Source organism: Protopterus annectens, chromosome 14.part0 (genome assembly GCF_019279795.1).
Source record: "Protopterus annectens isolate FY-2018-M chromosome 14.part0, PAN1.0, whole genome shotgun sequence".
NCBI classification, from domain to species: Eukaryota; Metazoa; Chordata; order Ceratodontiformes; family Protopteridae; genus Protopterus; species Protopterus annectens.
Window position 1 is genome coordinate 826,368,799 of NC_056748.1, and position 13,127 is coordinate 826,381,925.

Sequence of the window (13,127 nt, forward strand, 5' to 3'; positions counted from 1 at the left end):
CCCGAGAACTTTTCTCGGATAAACCCAGACAGCAACCTTGAGAGGTTGCCCGGCTGTCCATCTCTGGAGGCAGTTGGGGGTCGTATGTCGCTTCACCCACTAGCATGGGAGTCCATCACTACAGATCAGTGGGTACTACAAGTCATATCCAGAGGATATTTTGTCTCCTTCAAGGATCTTTCCCCATCCAACAAAGTCCTCCCAGACTTCCCACCCATGCAGCGGGAGGAAGCAGTAGTGCAGGTAGACTCTCTGCTGAGAAAATGAGTCATCCAACTGGTCCCCCAGACCAGTCCGGATCCGGGATTTATTCCAGGTTCTTTTTAGTGCCAAAAAAGACAGGGGACCTCAGACCAATATTGGATCTGTCCCAACTGAACCTGTCAGTAACCAAGACAAAATTCTGGATGGTCACAATTGTCTATTCTGCCTTATCCGCAGGACAGAGACTAGATGTGCTCGATCGACCTCCAGGATGCATACTGTCACATCAAGATGCACAGGCACTCCCAGAGGTTCCTTCGCTTCCGGCTAGGAGCCAATCATTACCAATTTCGAGCCCTCCTCTTCGATCTCACCACAGCTCCCCCAGGTGTTTACCAAGGTAATGGCAGTAGTAGCGGCTCAAGGGTCTCCCTCCTTCAGTTAGCCAAAAAGTTGGGCATTACAATCAATATGAACAAGTCTGCTCTTCACCCAGTTTAGATTCTAGATTTCATTGGGGCTTGGCTGCACACAATACAATCAAAGGTGTTCCTCACCTCAAACAGGATACGCAGTTTGAGGTTACACGTCTTACACATTCTTCAGACCCATTTACCAACAGCCGAAGCAGTGTTAAGAGCTTTAGGTTCTATGGCGGCCACGATAAATCTTCTCCCCATGGCACACCTTCATATGAGGGTACTGCAGTGGACACTAGCGGTTCAGTGGTCCCTGTTAGACCTCCCTTTGTCTTTTCCAGTGAGAATTTCAGAAGCATGCAGGGTCTCCCTTTGGTGGTGGATTCAGACCCTGGATCTCCTCAAGGGACGTCTTTTTCAACCTCCTTTACCCCAAACCACTATGACTATGGATGCCTCCCTACTTGGGTGGGGGGTGCATTGCTCGGGAAGGACAGTCCAAGCCACGTGGTCCCCTTCCAAGACCTATCTGCACATAAGTGTTCTAGAGATGAGAGTGGTTCTTCTTTTGTTGCAGGCCCTCCTTGCTCATCTTCCTCTGGAAACAGTTGCAGTTTAGACAGACAACATGTCAGTGGTCTGGTATATCAGAAACGGGGGAACCAGATCTTATCCCTTATGTGGAGAGGCCATGAGAATGTGGGAATGGGTGATCTCCACCGGCCGTTTTCTGATGACAATGGACATCCCGGGATGGTCCAACATCTTTGCGGACAGGCTCAGCAGATCTATCCTGATGCCTTATGAGTAGTCTCTGAAGCCTTCAGTAGTGGAACAGATCTTCCTAGAGTGGGGTCATCCTTGCTGCGATCTCTTTGCATCTCCTTCCAACGCGAAATTCAGTGAGTTTTGTGCTCTGAACCCCCCTGCCAGGGGAAGCCCCCAGAGACGCACTGATTCATGCTTGGCCTCCCGGGCTTCTTTATGCATATCCTCCTCTTCCCCTCATGTTGAAGTTTCTACAGAAAGCCTGAAGGCTGGGGAGCACTGTAATCCTCATCTCCCCATTTTGGCCTCGACAGGTTTGGTTTCCCTTACTCGGGTCTCCTCTAGTTGTTCCACCTTGGATCCGGTCCCGGATCTGCTTTAACATCCCTTGGGGGTTTCTCATCCAGATATGGACAGTCTGAAGCTCACTGCTCTGGTTCCCATGATTCTTAGGACTCCCGGTCTGTCATCTCCTGTTAAATCCATTCTGGTGGCAGCTCATAAATCATCCACCAGAAAGTTGATCACAGTAAATGGAAATGTTTTTTTTGTTTGGGCCATTCAGAGGTCTTTGGACCCTTTCACTGCACTACTTTTGGCAGTTTTAGATTTTCTAGCTAGCATTTTTCATCAAGATGCTAGTTCCTCAATGGTGAAAGTCCAACCTAGCTGCCATTTCTAATTTTCATGTTGGGGTAGACATGCTTCGTTGGCTTCTTCTAAACTTTGTAAAACCTTTATCAAAGGTGCCTTTTTTCTCAGACCCCCGGCTAAGGACCCCATTCCTCCGTGGGACCTCACTTTGTTGTTGCAGGCATTGGTTTCTCCTCCCTTTGAGCCTGCAGCGTCTGTGGATCTACAATTTTTGACCTGGAAAACTGCCTTCTTGGTTGCCATTACATCTGATAGAAGGGTGTCGGAGCTTCAAGCTCTTTCTATCAAAGTCTCTTACATGATCTTTCACAAGGATGGAGTGTCGCTAAGCACTAACCCGTCCTTCCTTCCCAAGGTAGCCTCAGAGGCCAATATTAATCAGATTATTAATTTACCAGTATTTTTTCCGAACTACCAGAACAAAGGGGAATACAAATTACATTTACTGGATGTACACAGCCAGTTGAGGTTTTATCTGCACAGGACTAAACCTTTCCGAGAGTCTGATTAGCTTTTTGTGTCCTATGCCAAGCCCTTCTTAGATAAAACTGTCCCAAAAGTGACTATTGCTCAGTGGATTTTCACAATGCATTGGCTGGGCTTATTCAGATAGAGGTTCCTGTCTTCCAGGAAGAGTGAAGGCTCATTCAACCTGATCTATGGCTACGTCAGCAGCTTTTTGGTCTAGGGTCTCTTTGGATGAGATTTGTTCAGCTGCTACTGCTACTTGGGCTTCATCTTTGCCTTAATTTCTCATTGTAAACTAGATTTGGTCTCTAGGAGTAGAGCATCCTTTGGTTCTGCTGTGCTCCAGAATATCCTTCCATGAGGGCCTCCCAAGAGTTAGGTAGCTGTGGACTCTGTCCCACAGGTTGAAGAGTAGGTGAAGTAAACTACTTCAGATAAAGAAGTTATGTACTCACCATAACATTCCATCTGAGTAGTTCTACTTCATTTGTCTTCAGCCTCCTCCCCCCTCCTCCTAACCTTATCCTTTGGGATATGACACGTCCTTTGTACCGGACAGTTATTGCTGGGATCTTTGGTTCTGTCAAGGCTAAAGTTCATTTATAATGTTTGTGTTGGAGGATAAGGTGTTATTTGGTCAGGTATCTGTTACCTGTTGGGCAGCAAACTTGATTTAAAGGGAGACAGTGGCATTATGGGTAAGGGGAGGAGCATGGAGCTTGGAGCCATAGCTGGAAAATGCGGCCATGTTGGATCCGATATGGATCTGAGGACCCACAGGTTGAAGATAAATGAAGTAGAACTTCTCAGAGGGAACATTATGGTGAGTACATAACTTCTTTTTATTACTCTTTTCCTGAGATCAGACCTTTATCATTGTTTTCACAGTGGTATGTTTGTGATCACTGCAAGTGTGGATTAGCTGGAAGTGAAAACAAGAAACAGTTTTGTTTTATAAATGCTGCAAACAAAATTAGTGTGCTCATTATTTTAATGTTTTCTTTGTTTTACTGCAGATTCATTGGTTTTCCATATTTAATTCCTTCATGATGGTTATTTTCCTTGTTGGACTTGTTTCCATGATTCTTATGAGGACACTGAGAAAAGATTATGCAAGATACAGCAAAGAGGAAGAGATGGATGATATGGTAAGCATTGATACGATGATGTCAGTTTTCATTTTATCCTTAACTGATGGGTTCAAATCCAATCCCTCGGATCCTACTCGGCCGTTGCTAAAGCTCGTGGCAACCAAAATCTCTCAAGCTTCTCCCTTACCCATAATGCACCAACCCTAAGTTACCTCAGATCTCGTTTGCTGCTTTTAGCAAAAGATGTGGTTGACATACTCTGGAGTGTTTTTGAGTTGTTTTATTAATGTGTTTTATTCTATTAAATTTTCAATTTTTTCTTGTATTACTTGTTTCTTACCATACAGAATTGTATTTTTTGCTACCATAGTTGGTAAAGTTTACTTTCTTTCCCCTTTTAGTATTTCTTAAATTACTATAGTTAATAATTTCCTTTCTGCACTTAGTGTAGCCCTCTTTTCTTACTATCGTTGGTATTTTTTCCTGTTTCCCATTTTTTGTGTTTTTAAAAAAAATTCTGTTCTTACTTGAGTTTCTTTGTTTTCATAGCTTAGTGTAGCTTAGTGTTACTGTCTGGGACTATTACATCTTCAAGAAGACTGTTCTGTATGCCATGGGTTCAACCCCAGGGCGCTTGTTGAAAGAAAAAAAAAAACTTATTTTAAAAGGCTTATTACCTTCTGCCTTTGGAGAGGCTGTATCTGGAGAGCAATCTTCCAAAGGTAAACACTCCAAAACTTCTTCTCCGAAACCTCATGTTTTCGGAGCTGTCCAAGAAAAAAGCAGAGATGGATCCGATTTCATCTTGGGATCAAAAAAAGAAGAAATTGATGGACCCCGACTTCCTCGTATCAGACTAAAAAGGTATCTGTTCCAACTACTTCCAGCCCATTCAGGTTTGATTCACTTACCCAGGATAAGATACTCACCATCTGTGGATCCAGAGGCCTCAAGGGTGTCCTCACCTTTCTTGAAGCTGCACCAACCCAGGTCTCCCACTATTATTTCCACTTGTTCTTCTAGAAGTATGATGGAGGTAGATGTAGAAAGAGTAGTAAGGAAGATTCTCTCTGCGCAGGGTGCAGAGGTCTGTTATTCTACTACACCCTGAATACAAGTTCCTCTCATGACTCCTTCAACTGTCTGAGTCAAAGCTCCGAAGACAAAGATAGTAGTATCTTTGCATCTGAAGCTTACTCTAAGTGCTCAGGTTCCTTTCCAGGACACACATGGAGGAAGTTCCCCCAGGTTCAGAGGAGGGAACTTCAGTGGTCGATGCTGCCCCAGCGGTAGAGGTGGGCCACAAAACCAGGGGTCCAGAGATTCTTTCTTTGACCAACCTTACCAGTGCTCCTGAAACGAGGCCTGATTGTCCACCTCTGGAGGCAATTGGGGGTCGATTATCCCTGCACCAGAGAGCCTGGCTAGACATAACAAAAGATACTTGGGTGCAGAGGATTTTTTCCAGAGGTTATGTAACACCCTTTTCCCTCCCACCTCCAATATCAAGAAAAATCTCCAATGTTCCACCCAGTCAAAGGGGGAACAGGCAGCAATTCAAATACAAAAGCTGCTAGCGAGAGTCATCCAAGTGGTCCCACCAGACCAGATAGATTCCAGAACTTGTGCAGGGTTCTTTTTTAGTGCCTGAGAAAACAGGGAGCTGGAGACCAATTTTGGATCTTGGCAATTTAAACAAGCCAGTTCGACACACCAAGTTTTGGATGGTCATGGTTCAGTTCATTCTTTCTTTTCTGGGCAAGGACGACCGGATGTGCTCGGTAGACCTGCAGGATGTATACTATAGCATAGAGATGAACAGACGATCCAGAAGGTACTTAAGCTTCCGGCTGGAAGCCAGTCATTACCAGTGCAGAGTTCTCCCTTTGGTTTCACCACAGCCCCCAGGGTGTTCAAATGTAAGGCAGTAGTAGCAGATCACTTGAGACTGCAAGGATTCCTGGTGTTTCCATATCTTGATGACTGACTCATAACCACCAGGCATCAATTAATAAGGGCAAGAGATCATGTTCTCCAGGCGTGTTCTCATCTGGAGATAACTATAAACTACGACAAGTGTCAACTGGAGCCAGCTCAGGATTTGAAATTCATAGGAGCACTGTTCAACACAAAGTCAGTGATAGCTTCTCTGCCTCCGTCAGGGGTGCAAACTATATCATCACAGGTCAGAAAAATAATCTGCATTACCAAGATTTCAGCTTGCTTGGTTTTTCATGGCCTGGGTTCAATGTCAGTGGCAATAACAGTAGTACCTTTAGCCAGATTTTACATGAGGATTCAACAGTCGAAACTAGCAACACAATGGTTGATACTTTGTCAACCCATGTCAACTCTGATTCGGCTCACATATGCAAGAGAGATCCTAGGTGGTAGATTCAATCAGATCAGGTTCTACAAGGCCGTCCATTTGTTCTCTCTCAGCCCAAGGCATAGTGACTAGGGACGATTCCCAGTTGGGGGGGGGGGGCAATTTCTGGGGAAAACAGTCCAAGGCTTTTGGTCCCTCAAAGAGGCCAATTTGCATATCAGTGCCCTAGAGAATAGAGCAAGGTTTTTAGCATTGCAAGCCATTCAGAATGCTCTTTCTTCGTGGACAATTGCAGTTCACACAGACAACATGCCAATATTTTGGCTCATCACCAAACAAGGGAGGGACTAGATCTTACCCCTTGTGTAGAGAAGTACTCAGAATGCGGCAGTGGGGCAATTTTCTCCAACCACTTTTGCATAGCAACATGCATTTCAGGAAAGTCAAGTGTGATAGCAGACAAGTTAAGCAGGTGTATTCTTCTACCATACGAGTGGTCTCTCAACAAGAACATGATGGAAATGATTTTTTGTCAGTGGGGCCAGCCTTGCTATGACCTTTTTCCTTCCCTCTCAAACAGCAGATGCAGCAGCTGCTTTGCCCTAATCCCCTCACAGGGGGAGTCGCCAAGGGATGCTCTACTTCATGATTGTCCCCTGGCCTACTATATACCTAACCACCAATCCCACTAATTCCGAAATTCCTGCAGAACGATGCCATGTTGAAGAGCACAGTCATCCTCATTGCACCCTTCTGACCTCACTTAATTCACCTACCTTTGATTCTGGATCCAATTTCAGACCTCCTGTCTCACCCGACAAGCATGATCCATCCAGACATATCAGACCTCAGGGTAATGGTCTTGGATGTTCATCGTGCATACAGCTGCAGTCATTACAGATGGGTTATCCTGCCGTCAGGCGGGTCCTCGGTCGGCCGAATTCCAAAGTCCAGGTCCGGCGTCGGTTGTCGCTTCTTCCCTGACGTCAGTGCGGCAGGGGTATAAAAGAGGCAGCCGACGCCATTTTCTTCAGTCTTTCTTGCCGCGCGGTGCCCGAAGCAGAAGTAGTTCGCAAGTGCCGGTCGGCCAGCTCCTGAGATTTACGAAAGTATTTCAGCCGAAGTCTTCTTGAAAGCTAAGTACCCCGTTGGGGAAACTTTTCTTGCCTCAGACCAGTGTCAGACAAAGTTAATAATTGCATTTCTTGTGGGAAGCAAATACCACATAAGGATTTCCACTCTTTCTGTATACCTTGCTTAGGCCCAGACCACAACGTCTCGGCCTGCCGTTTTTGTGCTAGATTCAACAAGCACACTATTAAGCGCCGGGCGGAGTTCGCCCTTCATTATTTTGGCAAAAAATTTAATTATATCATGTCATCAGATACACCGACACCAGTTTTGAGCAAAAGACGCAAAGATAAGGACCGACATCCGAGGTCTGCACCGAGTGCTGAGACCACGCTTAGGCTGACTACCGGTTCTCAGCGAGGCGTCTACGCAGCCCCTGAGTACCGATGAAACTACATTACCAGTGACTTCAGTCCCCGAGGTCGCAGGCTCCTCGGTCTCCATTCCTACTGCAGATACAGACACTACTCTTGGCGGGGGAAACTCAAAATTTAGTCAGGCCTGCCATTTCTGAAGGCGTCTTCAGGCCTTCCACTTTCTCTATTAAATCCTTCACTAAATCTAAAGCAGCCATGAATACTAAAAAACAGGGTCCTCAGACCTTCTCTCAAGGCCCCATGCCTAAAAAGCAGATGCTTAAAATGGCTGAGGATTTGATTACTCTCATCAGGGGTTCTCAACCCCCCTCTGACAAAAGACCCAGACTAGAGGAAGACTACCCTTCCTCAGACCAGGCTTCTATTACCTCAGAACACTCTGAGGACCAGGATTACGCCTATTCCCCTTTCGAAGACTCTGATGCTGAGGAGTCTATTCCCTCGGTCTCCCCCCCTGAGGACAACTCTTTTGGGGAAACCCTGCATACATTGAGGGAACACTTTCACTGGGAAGGCCAAGATTACTCAGATTCCAAGAAAAGGCTCAGGGAATTTCTACTGCTCCCCCAGCATAGGCCTCTGGCTATCCCTCCTGTTTTAGATATTTTGGATGATGTGTACACAGAAGCCAGCCTTAATCCAGATTCTTTGCCTCCAGCCCCTGTTAAACCAGACAGGTATTACCGGGTTCCTGATTCTCACCAGTTCCTTTATAAAAGCCATACTGCTGACCCAGAAACTATTTCACAGGGTCCCAAGGGAATTAAGGCCTCTACTGCTAAAAACCCTTTACCTTCAGAGAGAGATTCCAGAGCATTAGAAAGGTGGGGGAAAAAGGTGTATACCTCTGCCACTTTAACCATGAGGGCATTAAACTGTCAATTCCATATGTTAAAGTACCAACAGTTTTTGTTATCTCAGTTGAAAAGCAAAATGACACAAACAGAACAACCAGATTTGAAAGAGTTGCAGGATTTGTTGCATGGTGCAGAGCAAGTGGGTAAACATACCTTGCAGTGTGGTTTTGATGCTTTAGAGGCCTCATGTAGAGCTGCTGTTACGGGGTCTGTTATACGTAGACATGCTTGGCTCAAAGAGCAAACCTTACCAGATCATGTCAAAACAAAATTATTAGATGCACCACTTCAAAAAGATGTATTGTTTGGTGTTAAAGCTGAGGAGGTACTAAAAAAAATTGAGGAAAAAGCGAAATCAATGCAAACAGTGAAAGATTTCCTGCAGGTACAACCTCCATGCTTCAGCAGAAACTGGCCTTCAAAAAATTGGTCCTTTCCAGCCACGGACAGACCTCAAAGGGGCAGATACAGACGCCCAAGGGGTAGAGGGCAACCTCAAGGATCTTACAGAGCAAGACAGTGGCAAGCACCAACCCCAATAGGTGGAGAAGATGGATCACAGCCATTTAGAAAATGGACACAATGACTTCCCCCTATACCTGCCAAGCAAAGCTTTAATGGCAGCACCTTTGGGTGGAAAACTGGCATTATTTTCAAAAAATTGGCATATTGTTACAAAAGACAAATGGATTCTGGACATTATAGACAGAGGCTACAGGTTCCACTTTCACACCCTTCCAAAAATGAGAGGCATGCCAAACCTGCCACAAAATCAAAGGGCAGAGGCACAAAGACAAATTTCCACTCTCATGGATATGAAAGCGATTCAAGAGGTACCTGCAAAAGAACAAGGTCAAGGTTTTTATTCCAGACTATTCCTGGTACCAAGGAAAGACAAAGATTGGAGACCTATCTTAGACCTATCCATCCTAAACACATATCTACAGGTGCCAAAATTCAAGATGCTCACATTACAGCAGCTTCTTCCCATGCTGGGCAAGGAGTCTTGGCTGGTAACATTGGACCTCAAGGAGGCTTACCTGCATGTCCCTATCAGACAAGATTGCAGAAGATACCTCAGATTTCTTGCAGGTTCAACCCATTACCAATTCTCTGCATTGCCCTTTGGCTTATCTACTGCGCCCAGAGTGTTTACGAAATGCCTGGCATCAGTAATTGCCTTCTGCAGACTACAAGGAATACAAATCTACCCATGTCTGGACGACTGCCTGATCCAAGCGGACAGCAAGGACATTCTATTGCAGCATCTGGCGTTTGTAATAAAACTGTTAAACTTCCTGGGATACACAGTGAACAAAAAGAAATCAAAACTAATACCTTCTCAACAGATAATTTTCCTGGGTGCCAGCTTGAATACATCCACCCAGATGGCCTACCTCATGCCAGACAAACAAGGGCAACTGTCTCAATACTTCAGCAAAATGGCAACTTTCACTAGGCTAACTGCAAGGAAGGTCCTGCAGGCTCTGGGATTCATGGCATCTTGCATCCTACTAATCCCATGTGCAAAGCTGCATATGAGGAAACTTCAATGGTACCTAAAAAACTTATGGTCTCAACACAGCCACAGCTTGGAAACAATTATACCACTCATTCCATGCCTTCAAAAGGAATTTTTGTGGTGGGCTCAAGCATGCCAAAGAAACACATGTCTCCCTTTCTGTGTACCTCAAGCAACTCAAATCATCACAACAGACGCCTCAGACTACGCCTGGGGAGCACACATGACAGATCAGTGCATTCAGGAAAATGGTCCCAAAAAGAGAAGCACCTACACATCAACCAAAAGGAGATGCTAGCCGTGCAAAATGCTCTTATGACCTTCAAAGACCTACTGCATCCAGGCCAGTTATTGATAAGGACAGACAACACCACAGTCATGTGGTACATAAACAAACAGGGGGGAACTCATTCATACCCCCTGTGCAGGCAAGCCATGACCCTATGGAACACAGCACTGGAATTGCAAATTCAACTACAGGCACAATTCCTGCCAGGGAAGGAAAACACACTGGCAGACAACCTAAGCAGAAATATGACAGATCCACACGAATGGAAGTTGCATCCTCAAGTTTTCACAAAGATAACTTGGGCATGGGGACAGCCAGACATAGAACTATTTGCTGCCCACAGAAATTACCAGTTGAAAAAATTTTGTTCAAGGACCTACCATCCACAGGCCTGGAAAGTGGACGCACTCTCTTTCAATTGGACAACATTGACAGTCTTTGCCTTCCCGCCTCTTCCTCTACTGACCAAAGTTCTATTAAAAGCCAGAGCAGAGAGGCCACAAATGATTCTCATTGCTCCAGACTGACCAAGACAACACTGGTATCCACTCCTAAAGAGCCTGACACACTCCCCACCATGGATCCTACCTCTAGTCACTCTTCTGTTGTCCCAGCACAACTACAAAACCCTTCACAGCCAGCTCAAAACCCTAAATCTAGCTGCATGGAGAATTCCTTAATTTCCCAACAGACTCTCCTCTCCAAGGAGGTGCAAGATGTCATCTTGGAGGCCAGAAGACCTTCTACTAGAAAAGCCTACTCCGCCAAATTTTGTTCCTGGAATCAAGAAAAGGGCCAGAATCTTTGGGTAATAAATATACCTCAAATTTGACAGTACCTAGCTGAGATGTTGAACAGTGGACTTTCCTTCTCCTCCATCAAGATCCACGCTTCAGCCATTTCTGCACAATACAACACAGAACCTCCTTTATTCTCACATCCTCTCTTAGGGCAGTTCCTCAGAGGGGCAAAAAATATAAAACCCCCAAGGAAACCACCAGTTCCAGCTTGGGACCTCAACTTCGTATTGGAAAAGCTGACCCTTCCCCCCTTTGAGCCAGCTTCTTCAACAGAGCTACAATACTTGTCATGGAAAACAGCCTTCCTTCTGGCTATCACCTCAGCACGCAGGATTTCGGAGCTACAGGCCCTCATGGCTGTGCAACCATTCATCATTTTCCATCAGGACAGAGTTTTCTTACGAGCCAACCCTTCCTTTATGCCAAAGGTAGTATCCAGTGTAGCTTTGAATCAGACTATCCACTTACCTACCTTTTATCCAAATCCACAGAGCAAAGGGGAAAGACTACTACATTCCTTGGACATTCACAGACAACTTCGTTATTATTTGGACAGAACAAAGGCATTCAGGAAATCTGAGCAACTCTTTGTGTCCTATGCTACAGGTGCTCAAGGAAAGCCCATTTCCAAACGGACAATTTCAAAATGGATAGCCCACTGCATACGCTTTTGTTACTCATTTCATTGAAAAACTGTGCCTGCATACATCAGATCCCACTCCACCAGGGCCACAGCTACCACTGCAGCTTTCCTCAGGGGGGTCCCTACCAAGGACATTTTGGAAGCAGCTACTTGGAGTTCAGTGCACACCTTCTCCAAGCACTACCACCTTCCACTTTACTCTAAATCTAGAGCGGGCTTTGCCACATCAGTCTTGCAGGGCATCCTCGCTCCTCCTAGTTCCACTTAGTGCCTACCACCCTTACTTAGCTTTGGGATTCTTCCCATCTGTAGTGACTGCAGCTGTATGCACGATGAACATAGTACAGTTTTGTACCTACCATAATTGTAGATGTTCGAGTGCTCATACAGCTACAGTCCAGGTTACCCCCCCTCCATCCCCTCTTAGGACAGGCCTTATGACAAACACCTTTATCATACAACTTATTTGGGGTATTCTTTTATGGTGTATTTGCTTGCAACTACTGTTTGTTGATTTATCTATATTGCATGTTTGCATAACATCATGTTTTGCCTTCCTTCTGGGGGCACCTGACATCTGGGGCAAGAAAAGCTGAAGAAAATGGCATCGGCTGCCTCTTTTATACCCCTGCCGCACTGACGTCAGGGAAGAAGCGACGACAACCGACGCCGGACCTAGACTTTGGAATTCGGCCGACCGAGGACCCGCCTGACGGCAGGATAACCAATCTGTAATGACTGCAGCTGTATGAGCACTCGAACATCTACATTTATGGTAGGTACAAAACTGTACTTTTCTCCAACTGTTAATAGCCAGGCAGCACATATTCTTTTCCCCTTTCCAAGATATACTTTTATCGTCACATAAGCCTTCAGCATGTAAACTCAGTTCCAGTAAATGGAAAAGATTTGTGTATTGGGCACATCAAAATCATGTTGAACCTTTTTCAGCTCCTATATGTAACATTCTTGCATTTTTGGCCCCACCTTTTAAGGAAGGAACTAGTTCCTCAACAATAAAAGTCCAGTTAGCAGCAATATCAAACTTTCAGATTGGTTTTGAAGATTCCTGTGTACCCTGTCATAAGATGTGCAGAGATTTCTTGAGAGGCACTTTGCTTTTAAGACCTCCCTTTAAAGACCCTACTCCCCCATGGGACCTCAATCTGGTACTGCAGGTATACATTCCACCTTTCAACCAGCAGCTAAGTGTGACCTGAAATATCTTACTTGGAAAGTGTTTTTTCTAGTAGCCTTTACATCTGCTAGACGAATTTCAGAAATTCAAGCATTGTCTTCAGAAACTCCATACTTGATTTTTCACAAGGCTAGAGTTGCATTATGAACCAGTGCATCCTTTCTCCCCAAGGTGGTGTCAGAATCCAATATCAGTCAGTCCATTAATTTGCCAGTTTTCTTCCCTAGATTTACTAACAAAGGCAAATACATGTTACATTTACTTGATGTTCACAGACAGTTACATTTTTACCTGCATAGAACAAAACACACAAGAAAAACAGGCTGGTTATTTGTTTCCTTTGCATACTTGAAATTGGGAAAACCCGTTGCCAAAGT

The 13,127-nt window shown here is 45.0% G+C and overlaps 1 protein-coding gene across 1 annotated transcript in view; it reads left to right on the forward strand.

Moving 5' to 3' along the window:
- TM9SF3 (transmembrane 9 superfamily member 3) overlaps positions 1-13,127 on the forward strand; it is a 1,446,273-nt gene that overhangs the window by 496,529 nt on the left and 936,617 nt on the right. The window contains exon 6 of the mRNA XM_044056575.1: positions 3,530-3,661. Coding sequence (XP_043912510.1) covers positions 3,530-3,661 — 132 coding nt within the window. The remainder of the gene's footprint in view (positions 1-3,529; positions 3,662-13,127) is intronic.